This window comes from Pseudophryne corroboree, chromosome 3 (assembly GCF_028390025.1).
Source record: "Pseudophryne corroboree isolate aPseCor3 chromosome 3, aPseCor3.hap2, whole genome shotgun sequence".
NCBI classification, from domain to species: Eukaryota; Metazoa; Chordata; class Amphibia; order Anura; family Myobatrachidae; genus Pseudophryne; species Pseudophryne corroboree.
Window position 1 is genome coordinate 207,764,521 of NC_086446.1, and position 13,722 is coordinate 207,778,242.

General features: G+C 43.3%; 1 protein-coding gene across 2 annotated transcripts in view; it reads right to left on the reverse strand.

Moving 5' to 3' along the window:
* The window catches only part of UNC5B (unc-5 netrin receptor B), a 218,252-nt gene extending 206,343 nt beyond the window's left edge, over nucleotides 1-11,909 (reverse strand). For both annotated transcript variants that reach the window (XM_063958791.1, XM_063958790.1), the window contains exon 1: nucleotides 11,352-11,909. In XM_063958791.1, the coding sequence (XP_063814861.1) occupies nucleotides 11,352-11,442 (91 nt within the window). In that variant the 5' untranslated portion in view covers nucleotides 11,443-11,909. The remainder of the gene's footprint in view (nucleotides 1-11,351) is intronic.
* Between the last annotated feature and the right edge of the window lie 1,813 nt (nucleotides 11,910-13,722).

Here is a 13,722-nt window from a genome sequence, read left to right on the forward strand (position 1 = left end):
TCGCAGAGAAAAGGACTATTGCATAATTTCCCCACGAGACTTGCGCACACGCAGTAGAATGACACAGTGCCAGACTATAGTAAAGCTCACTAGTGTGCTACTGGCCAGAGAGGAGGTGACCCAGATGAAGACTGCATACGGGCCCCTTCCTCTCTTAATATGCCCTTGCTTAAGGCGCACTACTGTAAATATTAGATATGCCATATCTTCTCCCTCTCTTCTGTTCTCCAAGTCTGATGTCACAGTGTCCCACTTGACTCTGCCCTTTACTCCCCTCCCCCCCCCCCCACATGCAACCCCTTTCCCAATCTTGCGGTTTTCAATATGTACAGAATCAGGCCCTACCCCACAATGGAAGCTATTAAAACTCTACTCATACCCTAATCATTTCCCACCTAGATAACTGTAACCTACTCCACTCTGGACTTCCCAACTCTTCCTTCTCCAATCTATCCTTAACTCTGCTGCCCGTCACAATTTCCTCTCTCATCATTCGACCTCTGCTGCCCTCTGTTTGCCCGTAACTCCACTGGTTCAATATACAAGTCAGAATCAAATTCAAACTTCTCTCTCACCTACACACCTCTCAACATCACTGCTTCACCTTACATCTCCACTGTCATTTCCTCACATAACGGGAGATGTATCAACCCTTAGAGAGATATATAGTGGAGAAGTTGCCCATAGCAATCATGTTCTAGCCATCATTTAAATCTAAAATTAGGAGATAGAACTTATCCACTTCAGTTTGACACATCTCCCATATAACTACCTCCCACATGACTGCAGCCTCACCTCTATGATCCCTTCCTTCCACCAGGGCTGTAACTAGTGGTGAATGAGCAGTGCTGTCGCACAGAGCATGGGGGCTCTGGGTGGTGATCCAAACATCAGCCCAAACATCTGGATAGCAGGTGCAGCCTGTACAGCCCCTGTAGCATCCAGAGGCTGCTCTTTTCAACGGTTGGCAGAAGCATGACATCATGTGCTCAAGGGCCGTGAAGGACAGAGGGCACTGTAAAGCCCTGTTAAGGTGCTACCTTCCACTAATACTTTCCAGGATCACTCCTAACCTTTGGAATGCCTTCCCTCCATCCACTAGACTATCATATTGCCTCCCATCCTTCAAACTCATCCATAAAACTTACTACCCATTCTCCTAACTGTCCAGTCTGCGCTCTCATCCACTTTGCCCTCTATTCCATATTGTGTCCTTGCATATACCCTATAAACTGTAAGCTTCTGTGAGCAGGACCTTCTCCCCTTTATCTTCTCTACATAATTATGCTAATTTCACATTTTAATTATGAATATCTGTGACACTGTATATTAGTCTGTACTTGCTACATAACTTCAGAACACACTCAAAAATAAGTAAATAAATTCAGTGTTGCTATAGGACAAAATATTGAAAGCAATTCAGAAAAACATAGCAGTGACTTGAAAATTACATTGTTTAAATTAAATTTTTGTAAACAAAAGTTGTTCCTTGTAATTCCTTTATTAGGAGCAATCTTGAGCTTTTAAAACTATAAGTTAATCAGGAAATTGCATTAAGACAATATCAGTTCCCCTTCTTGATCTCCTCTAATCATATGTTTTTCAGGTCAGGCGGTGGCTGCTTAAAGACTGTTTGCAAGTACAGTGAATGCTGTACAGTAGTCTTCCTGCAAATGTTGCAGTAAGGTTACATCGTGTTTGCAAATATATTAATGAAAAAGGGGATGGGTAACATACCAGACAAAGGGAAGTTAATGTCCTGAAAACAAATGTGATAATGTCTATTAGCTATTAAAGTAAACTTTTTTTTTCTTTTGCTTTGAATTATACCTTACACAATACTATCCTTCATTTAGGCACTTCTGTGAACAGAATATAAAAGTTAATGTTTTGTGTCAAGAGAGCCATATTTATAATTCACAGAACACAAACGTAATTTCAAACCTGTATGGCTAGCAATAAGAATCTGTGTAAAGCATAAAAATAATAATAATAATAATAATAATAATACTAGCTTTAAATTTTGTAGGAAGCGATCACAAAACATGACAATTTTTTTTTCCCAAGTCACAAAAGCTATAACACACTAAAAGGAAAGGCTGCTGGCACATGGAAGTTACTATCAAACACAATTATCTTCGACGGCTCACAAAATGCAGCATCGTCATTTTGAGTAATGTATAAGCCTACATTAATTTTCCCTAATGTAACATTATTGAATCATCAATTCGACATGCCACTGATCTTCCAAGAATAATGCATAGCTGTCATTCTCTGTGACACCACATGTTGTAAATAATTACCTTTACATAAAGAGTTTTACAAAGCTCCTAGTTCTGACACATCTATATATGTCACATAAGCCTGTGTAATCGGAATATCAGTCACGCAGTTAGCTGAAAATATTCTTCAGCATGGTCCAATCAACATATTTTTATGACAAATGACTTTTTGTATAAATATTCCTTGTTAAATAGATACATTGTACATTATGGGTTTAAAACATACACACTATATGATAGATAGTGATAGCCGATTATAGGCAGCACGGTTGGGGCAGTGGTTAGCATTACAGCGTCACAAAACTGAAGTAATGAGTTCAAATCACTGTCATGGGTGATCTGTGTGCGGTGTGTATGTTCTCCCCATGTTTGAGAGATGCTCCAAGTTTCCTACCACACGCCAAAATCACACTGGTAAGGTAACTGGCTGCTGACAGTGGGCATGTGTGTCCACTTGATAAGGAATATAGATTGGAATATCCTCTGGAGCAGAGACTGGGGTGAAACACTGAAACACTGAAATATTCTCAAATAGGGCCTTAACTTTTATAGCAGTGATTACTAATATATACTTGTGTTATACACACAATGGAGCCATCTATGTTTTGGGCACAGGGGGTAATTCAGCGTTGATAGCAGCAGCAAATTTGTTAGCAGTTGGGCAAAACCATGTGCACTGAAGGGGGGCAGATATAACATTTGCAGAGAGCGTTAGATTTGGGTGGGTTATTTTGTTTCTGAGCAGGGCAACTACTGGCTACTTTATTTTTACACTGCAATTTAGCTTTCAGTTTGAACACACCCCACCCAAATCTAACTCTCTCTGCACATGTTATATCTGCCTCCCCCGCAGTGCACATGGTTTTGCCTAACTGCTAACAAATTTGCTGCTGCTATCAACTCTGAATTAGGCCCACAACCAATATTAGGAGGAAAGCTTCTTACCAATTTACCAAGAACCATTGAGAATTTGGCCGTTGTGTAAAGAAGACAGTTACCCTTTAGTTATATTGATCTACGACATTTTATCACCTTTCAACTTTATGAAATATAGAGAATTGATAAAGCACAATAATGTTAGGAAGGCTCCAAAACGTTCTGTCAGTGTAGGCAGTCTAAAAATATTCTGTGAGAGCTTAAGTCGCTAGAGGTGCGAAATCAATGTGCTATTACTGAAAATGGAATTTGGTATAGATTTAAATTTTACAGAATGCAGAAGAAATGGCATTGACAATTATTTGCCTGTATGATCCAGCATCTGTGACTAAATGCAGTAAGCTTTTTTAATTCACTGGTCTACAAAAATAAAACTTTTTTTCTTTCACAAGAACTAAATAGAGTGAATCCAAATGTATTTTTCATGCTGAATTGCATTCCGATTTTTACCATCGGGCAGGTTTTTTCTGTGACATAAGTTTAAACTTTTATTAAATTAGTACTTACGAAAGTTTAAATGCTAAACTCTTTACTATGTCATGCTGGGTACCAGTGCTTAAGGTGGCTCTAGAGAGGTGGTGGAACTCCTAACCCCCCCACCCTCCCCCTCCCTGCCGGCACCCATGTAATAAAAGGGGCATGGTCTCAAAATGAAAGGGGCGTGGTCACACAATAGTAATAATGCCCAAAGTAGTAGCACCCCTAATACACATAATGCCCATAGTAGTAGCACCCCGTAATACACAATGCCCACAGCAATAGCGCTCCTTTTACAACGCCCACAGAAGTAGTGCTCCTTATGTAACGTCCACTGTGCTGGTAGTGCTCACAGTGGTAGTGCCCCTTATACAGAGCCCATAGTAGTGGTGCCCCTTATGCAATGCCCCCAGTAGTAGTGCCCCTTATGTCTCCAGGAGTGATGCCCCTTATGAAGTGTCCCCTTTACAATGCCCCTATTAGTAGTGCCCCCATTAGTAATGCCCTTAATGGTAATGCCCGTGTAGTATTGCCCCCAGTAGTAATGTTGACAGTAGTAATGCCCCCATTCGTTTTGCCCCATTAGTAATGCCCCCAGTAGTTTAGCCCCTGTAGTTTAGTCCTCATGTAGTTTGCCCCATGTAGTTTAGCTCCGAGTGGTAATGCCCCCTGTAGTAAAGCCCCTGCAGTTATGCCCCCAGTAGTAATGCCCCCCAATAGTAATGCCCCCCAGTAGCTTGACCCCTTGTAGTTATCCCCTGTAGTTTAGCCCCATGCAGTTTGCCCCCAGTAGTTTAGCCCCCTTGTCATTTGCCCCCTTGTAATTAAGCCACTTGTAGTTTGCCCCTTTGTAGTTTGCCCCCCTGCAGTTTATCCCCCCTGCAGTTTAGCCCCAGTAGGTAAGCCCCTGTATTTATGCCCCCAGTAGTTTGACCCCAGGTAGTAATGCCCCCTGTAGTTGTACCCCCAGTAGTAATGCGCACCTGTAGTCATGCCCCCAGTAGTAATGCGCCCCTGTAGTTTGCCCCCTTGTAGTTTGCCCCCCAGCAGCTTGCCCCCTTGTAGTTTGCCCCCCAGCACCTTGCCCCCTCGTAGTTTGCCCCAGTGGTTAGCCCCCTGTAGCTTCCCCCACTAGTTTGCCCCCCTGTAGCTTCCCCCCGCAGATGCACCATTAATACAGTCACTCACACACATGTTTAAAAAAACAAAAAAACACCATACTTACCAAGCGCCGCTCCTGCATCTGACCACTGTGATCCTCCTGGCGTCCGCTCCTCAGCTCTATGAGAGAGACGTCATGACCTCTCTCCCATAGCACGCACTGACAGAGCCGGAAGCCGGAGCTCAGTAGCGAGCTCCGAAATTCGGCTTCCGCTGTGGAGAGGGAGCTGGGCGCCCGCTGGTAACACAATCTTAGCGGGCACCTGGCATCTCCCTACGGCACCGGCCACACATCGGCTTAGGTGAGCCGGAGGAGGTGGAACTGCATTCCGTCTCCAAGTGGAACTGACGGAACACAGTTCCGCCCCGTTAAGGCTCACTTTAACCCCTGCTGGGTACATTCTAGACGATATATCATCTGATCCGGCGGATCACACCAACATAACGGGCACATCATCTAGTGTGTACCCGGCCCGCTATGACTCCAACAATGCTCTCTCCCACGCGTCGTCAGCGGCATTGCTGCCAGCAAGTGTATGCACTAGCAGATGATGTCTACCCCGCCGGTCCCATCGCCCGCGATGTCGCTGGGTACACACATCGTAGTGCGTAGCCAAGCTTCAGACAGGCCTCATTGCAGATGGCAAGTTGGGATAGTTAACTGTATACTGTGCTTTAGATGCAATTCCTCTAATGTTAGTTAAGCAGAAATAGCAGTCAGTTGAATGGTCCTTCGGTTCACTCCAAAATCATAGCAATTGCAAAAGGCATATGATGTGGACCAGTTTTCCAGCCAGTGTGAAGACTAAAACATGATACACAGCAGTTAGTAGTCAGATCACTTTTTTACAAGTGGCGTGAAAGTTTGCCTCTGAGATTTGCAGGTTACTTCCCCACACACATAACAGAAACTGGATGATTAAACACTTTCTTGGCATTATAGAAAATATTCGAACAACGAATATAACAAAAACTTGTGCTAACGGGCTCCTCTATGGTGAGAGGCACTCAGGGGGTCACAGGACGATGTGCTGAGTCCTGATTGGAGGAGCCCAGCGCACATGCTCCACTGACCCAGCAAATGGGCAGGGCTACACAAGCAGGTCAGGCCATAAAGAACACTAAAATCTTAAAAAAGAAAAGTAACTGTCACAAACACACTATGCCTTATGGAAAAATTCTAATCACATATTTGGACTCAGAATATAAAACTGCAGTAGAGTCACTATTCAGTTTTCTTGTGAACAAAAGTCAAGTTGACTAGTTATTTAATAACGGGAGAAACCAAGTGAGCAATGACTTAATTGAACAACAAACTGGATAGACTGATTAGATTTATCAAATTATACCGTAATCTACAAATAGGTCTGTCCTTAATGGTAAAAACATAAAAAGGGGCCTATTATGTTTTCAGACACTTGCCACAATTTACAATATAAGGGCTGCTGCGGTGCCTCTGTCCCTAGCTTTTTATGCAGACTGCCTTAATGCCCAATTCACCAAACTCAGAAAAGTTTAATTTTCTGGTTCGTGACCCTGGCAGCTAATGGCAACCTTAAATAAATGGTGATGAAATATTACTGGGTTCCAACTCTTATTTTCCAATGAATATATCTTTGTTGTTAGTATGAGTTATCTCCAGATCTTGCAGTTAGATTTCTCGATTAAATTTGGTTTCTTAAGTGTGGGAACACACAGAGAAATCTGTGCTAATTAAATTCTATGGAAATTAAGCACGGATCTCTCCATGATGTGCGGCCCCGTGTGTTGCTATAGCTGACTCTAGATTTGGCGTGCACGCATGCCAAATCTAGTAGATCGCTCAATTCACCGCAGTGTGAAGTGGGCGGCCCCCCCATCCACCCCTCGCTCCGCACACATTGCGCTGAGTGGGGGGAGAGATGTGTGCTGATCTGTCTGTTCTAGATCACTCAGCACACATCTCCCCCGTGTGTATGGGCCATTAGGGGTGTACACACGGAGAGATCCATGTTTAAAATCTAAGCAATCTAGCGGGTCGCTCACTTCACCATTGTGTGAAGTGAGCGGCCCCCCATCCGTCCGCCCCACCTCCCCTACTCAGCACATATCGCGCTGTGTGCTGAGTGGGGGGAGAGATGTGTGCTTATCGGTCTGTGCTAGGTCGCTCAGCACACATCTCCCCCGTGTGTATGGGGCATTAGTGTGGCTAAAGCGGATTGTTAGAGGGCGTGTCAATGATGGTCCTTTGCTGAGCAAGAGAACAATAGTGGTATTTAAGGATGGTCTGTTTTGGTATTTTAATGCAAGATCCCCAAACACAATACTGTGCGCCACAGCTAGCAACAAGTTTACCCCAATGATAGATTACCCCAGACAGTGGTAATATTAGCAGGACAATGGCTAAGCAGAATAATAATAATAATAATAATAATAATAATAATAAAAAATGATAATACACACAAGGAGGCAATACTCATGCTCATTTCTTGCACATCTTCAGATCCTCATTTGTATGAATTTGTAATTAATGTAAATGAAACAAATCATGATTAATTATAAAGATGTACAGATGTAAACCATATCAACCAATCAATCAGATAATACGTTCCTTCAAGAATACTTTTATGCATATGAAAGCACACAACTGACTGATCAGCACATAGTTGTTTTTTTTTTTAAACATGTTGTTTAGGAGACTGACTGCATTTGTTTAAAACGCAAAATAATTACATGTTAAGTTGTGTTGAATGTGTCCATGTAAAATGTTTTAGGTCATGGGTCTTCAACCTGCAGCCCTCCAGCTGCTGTGGAACTACACATCCCAGCATGCCCTGCCACAGTTTTGCTATTAAGGCATGCTGGGATGTGTAGTTCCATAGCAGCTGGATGGCCGCAGGTTGAAGACCCATGTTTTAGGTATTTAACCAGCTTGAAATTATAGAACAGCCAGGCACCAAAAACACAATGGAGGCAGCCAATATTCATCCCACCTACTGGGCACTAGCAACATCACTGAGGAAAAAGTTGTGGTAATAAGGTTGCCCCACTGAGTGTGCACTACAGTAAGTCACAAGAACACTGAGAGCTGCCCATAAATGGACTGCTTTATTCAGCCAATATGATCAGAGCTTGCCTCGGTAAAGTCCCTCCTATCCTATCCAACCAATCACACAGCAAAATGGAAACACTGACGATGAGATGATGATGCCCATAAGCTGTGGCGTCACTGTCCAAGCAATAGCTACTGACAAACCTTTGAAATATAATTGTTCTCTCAGGCTGAACAACCAGAGCCAAAGAGTGGCAATTACATTAACCCCCAGTCACTGCACCATGACAGTCACAATAATTGTGTCCACATTCTTACAGAGATCTGAACAGTAGGAAACAAACATTATCTTGCCTATCATACAATGGGTGTGACAAAGATCACTGCCTGAGCAGATTGCCAACCAGCGTAAACAGTCCCTTGTATTTGTGAGATTTCAATCACAGCAAGATCCATTTGTGAATGGGAGTCTATACAGTACTATCAGTCACAGATTAATTGTGTGCAGTCTACTCTTCTCTAGCAGGAGTAAAGGACAGACCGGCTAAGTTACTCATTAGTTATGACGAACAATCCACAAATCCAGTAATTGATAGGTTAATAATAAATATTTAAAAAGATGAACATTGTAGCCTGGAGGGGGCGGCTAGTAACCGTTTTTACCACTAATATTTATTTCCAAAGATGTCTTGTTGAAAACTCTCACACACATCCATGCAGCAGAAGCATACACAAAAGAATATCATATTTTTATCCAGGTATGCAATAAGAGTTAGATGCATGACAATTGTTATTAATGGTCACAATTACAGACTGTTTCTGATTCATAAAATAGTTCCACGTTTCAGTTTGGTACATGCAAGGTTTGAAGGTCTTTGGATCAATAGTGACCAACTGAACAGTGACAAGTGTCTTGCTCTGTCTACTGAATGCTATCTCTGTAATTAAGATGTATTGAACTTGAGATTCAGTATGGTAGGACTGTGTTATGCCCATATTCTTTTGGATGGTACGATTTTCTACACAAGACCAAATTGCTTAATGTGCATTACACACAGCAAGGTGTCCATGGAAATTGTATTTAAATGTGTACAATATACATGACTAAGTGGCTCAATTGAGTCAGTGTGTATAAATTATGCAGTAATCCTTGGAAAATATTGGTAGTGTAGAAACCAAGAGCAGATACGTACTTTTGTATACAAAGGGATATAACTTGCTAAAACAGTAACAAAAACACGCACCAAAAAAAACAAACCAAAACAACACTTGTACATCAACTTTAAAGACAAATAATGATGCTGTTTAGCAGGGTATGGGGTTTTTATATCTGCTGCTATCCAGCTCCTGAACGACCATAGACTCTAACACAAACTATAGATAAAGAGAAATACAGTAACCATTACAGTAGACTGCAATCTGAATAAAATGGGATGTTTAACTGTATGCTTTTTCTGTTTTAATTATCTACACAGAGAAATGTGATAAGGCAATGCAGCACTAATGGACATTAATTTTACATTTCCCATCACCATTAGCGCTTCAGTATAATAACTGTCCTACTTGGACACCTTTGCGCAAATTTCTAAGGCCACATTAAGATAGACAATACAAACAAAACTTTGTACACAGGATCATTATGCATCACTAAAGATAGAATCACTTTCGACATTGGGCCAGAAATCATTGGACTGTGAAATACATTAATGAATGTGGATCCACTTTATCCTTTTCAATCATTTGCATTGTGCTACCTTGCAGATATTTCCATGGGTTTATGAAAATGCTGCAGGATTACCGGCGCAGAGTCCCAGCAAGCTGCGCAGACCTATAGTAAACAGTAACAGTATGCAGACAATAACTTCATGTGGGACCCATTTCCTATTTGCATTTTATGCAAACATCCAATTTGGCATGCACAAAGCAGGCCTGGTATTTTTAACAGTTGTTCTATAAACTGTCGTTCAGGAACATTAGTATGCAAAATATTGGTACTTAGGAGAACAAATGATATCCCCATCCATCAAGAGATTAGTACCCTACAGAGGCAATTGTCCAACAGACAGGAGGTAAACCGTTTGCTGTGCTACCTATTATAACTAGTAATTGCAGAGCTGTCCATCTTCACTGCCAGCAATTAGGACTGTACCATACATTGCGTTAGTACAACCTCCAAACAGGCCACAACTCTTCTCTGTTCATACATTACACTAAATTACCCTCTGCAACTGTGATTAAACTTGTAAGCAAGTTCTAAAACTCATTTGCCCTATAATATAATTATGGCTAATGCAGGATAACAAATATATTCCTACAGAGTATTACATGTTCTGTAGTCTATTTAATATGTTTACTAAATAAGGTGTAAACAGAACAATTCTACTACAATGCAGCCACCTCTAGTGTAGAAACCACCAATCACAACTACAGTAAGTGTGTAGCTATGTTGTGACAATACCCCATGGGCTAAGGGACACATGTCATGATCCAGGTGGATAGACAGGCCTGACACACTTCAGCATAACCACAGTGGGATCCTGATCATCCCTTCTTTCCACATGACCAGACAGCGCAGAGCACTGCAGGAACCAGCAATGTGAAGGGCAAATGGCATAATTAGTTCAATTACTGTTTTCCCACCACACATCAACTTTATTCACCCAGACATACAAAATGACCTGTAAGTAGGATCTCCACAGAGAGGAGTTTGTGAATCAAGGGGAACAGGATCACACCTAAAAACAGGCACATGTGCTGAAAACAACACTTTTCACTTAGATTTTCTGGGACTATTGCCAGAGCCGTTCTTACAACACATACACAACTAACAAATAACCCTTCCATTGCAAATGAGCTATATGCACTGTCTGCACTGCACATGGAAGTCCTGATGAAGCCAGGATCAGACACCTGGATCCCCCAAGTGCTATCATCTACTGAACAGCGCTTCCACTCCTTACTACTAAAATATAATAATAATCTAACGTTATATATATATATATATAAACTTTTATTCCTTTCCATGGTCCTTGGTCCTTACAGCCACCAGTAGATGTTGACAATACACAATAATGCTGCTTCTGGATGACAAGTGATTGCTATAATGTGGTGTGCAGACAGCAATAATAAAAAGGCTTTCTGCAGACAATCCGCTATATATGGTGGAGCATCAAGGTGTGCTGGTTATTACATACTGTATAATAAGTGCTACAATATAACACAAATGTATAGATGTTACCCAGATAAAACATAACGAGCACTAACACACAGAAAGCAGCAGAGGATGTGCAATACTAGTATATGACTATTGTGGTGAGGAAATTCAATGTAACAAGTCAACTTATAAATGATGCATCATGTATCAGATGTTTCTGTCCCCAGCCCTTCTCACTTTAGAAGCAGTTATCCCCTCTCTCCATGGACTGTGATGGGGCACGGGGTGAGCGGGGCAGCAGAGTAATTACCTGCCAGAGAGCATCCGAAGTTGCAGCTGAGAAGCAGAGCCAGAAGTGTCAGAGCGGGCGCTGCAGCCCTGGGGACCCGGAGAGAAGTCATCGCTCCCCGGCCACACTCCAAGGTAGCTCCCACCAAGTCTTCTCCTGCACAGAAGGAGCGCTCCGTACCCTCTCCCCCCTCCCCGGCTTCTGTCCGCCTGCCACAGCTGGGCTACGCCGTGACCGGTGCCGAGGGATGGTGCACAGTCCGGCTACTCTCTGCACAGATCCACTTCCAAGGAGTTTCCAGCCGCCGGAGACAGTGAGCGGAGAGACCGTGCATGGGACTGCGGGGATGGAGCCCCGACTTCAGCCTGCACTCCCGATGTCTGCCCTGTAGGGAGGTGGCAGCAGCTAGCGGGCTGCTACGTGCATCTCACCCCCAATGCCCACCACTGCCAGGCTGTCCCGCAAGCACCGGCACAGGGACCCTACAGGGGGGAACGCGACGCTCCTACTCTCTCTTTCTCTCTTGCTGGGAAGTGATCAGGCAGCTCAGAGCAGAGGTGGGGCCAAGGCAAGGGGGAGGGAATCTGGGATGCAATGGTACCTAGCAGCACACCTCTCCCACAGGCTGCCCGAGGCGCTAGGCAAAGCCCTACTATATACAGAGACAACTTCTCCTAAGTGAGAGCTACTGTGGGAGAAAGCAGCCCCGCCAATAGTCTGTGGTCCCGGGGCAAATACACTCCCTACCCTGCACCCCTCACCTGTGCGACAATGCACTGTATAGAAAATGTTTTACTAAGATGCTTTTTTTGTGTGTGTGATATACTCCTCTCCTGCTAGAAGCTGCACATCTAGCACACTGTTCTCAGGCAGTCACACTATACAATGGTGACTTGCTCATCATACACTGCTGCGCTCTGTAACACTCCCAGCGGAGGCACTGGTCTAATGGGAGATCTCTCTGCAACCGCTGTGTAAGCGCCAGTACTGACACAGGTTTTCACACCCAGGTGCTATTGACTCCTAGCCTGGGCCTATGCACTGCTGACCTGATCGTCTCCGCACAGCACATTTACTACCTTTAATCCAACTGCTGTGGAACCACAAGTTTCAGGGTGACCGTGCAGCCTCTGCTTAAACGCGTAGTCCCACAGCAATTGGGTAGCCAGGGTGTCCTGCTAAAAGCTGGATGCTGCGAATGAGTGCCTCCCCTCCTCACTGGCACACGAGTATTATGTGCCTCTCTCTTTCATCCACCTTTTCCAAACTTTTCAAATACAGTAATCACCGCTAATAATTACCTATCTATAATTCACTTATTTCGTCCAAATTCGTCTATTGCCTTTAATTCCAGCTCCACAGTTTTGAAACACCTACAGTACAGCACCTGAATGAGGTCCCCATACTGACACGTGTGACACACTCCCAGCACACACATTGCTAAGTGCATGACTGCTATTGATTTGTAAATTATACTCATAACTGCCACCAGCATACAGCGCCTGTGCCAGCAATCAATAGGTGCTTTATGCTGGTGATCAACGTGATAGCTCTGCAGCCATTATACTCACTTCCCTTTTTATGTCACTTCTTTAAAGCATGTCCCTAACAGCTTCTAATAGACTCTACTGAGTGTATCTATATACATTACAGCTGCTGGGACTGCTCAGCTATATTCCATTCTCTTACCTATATGCTGTACTTGCTGCATATAGGTTGAAAGGGACAGATTTTATTTTAAATCACCTTCATGCAATTCTATTACTCTGTCACATTCTGGCCAGTTTATACAGGGATTGTTTCAGGTAGCTGGTCCGGTCTGGCGTTCCGGCTTTCACTTAATCCCCTTTATATAGTTTATTGCTTGTCTGGAATGGGAGTGGTCTGCATATGTGTGTCAGATATACAGTATATACTATCATACTGTACTGTACATCCAGAGCCGGGCATAGGCAAACTAGGCAAATGCCTAGGGCATTTGGCATGCTTAGGGGCACCAGCAGGTTCTGATGATTAAAATGATATGCGGCATGCCTATATTCTGTGTGTGACTGTGGCTGTATCTGCATACGAAATGCTACGTTGCAGTGTATTCCTGGAAATCACTGTAATGTAGCATTTCATATGCAGATACAGCCGCAGTCTCACACAGAATATAGGCATGCTGCATATTATTTTAATGAGCAGAAGCTGCTTTTGTATTCTAGCCACATAGTAATGCAAATAAGATGCATTTTCATAAACAAAAGGCGCCCGACGTTAGCAGAGCTGCCAGCTGACTCATGCCAAGCATCTCCTGCAGAACTAGCGGCGGTGCTAGGGGGCACCAGCCAAAATCTTGCCTAGGGCATCATATTGGTTAGGGCCTGCTCTGTGTACATCTACAGATCCA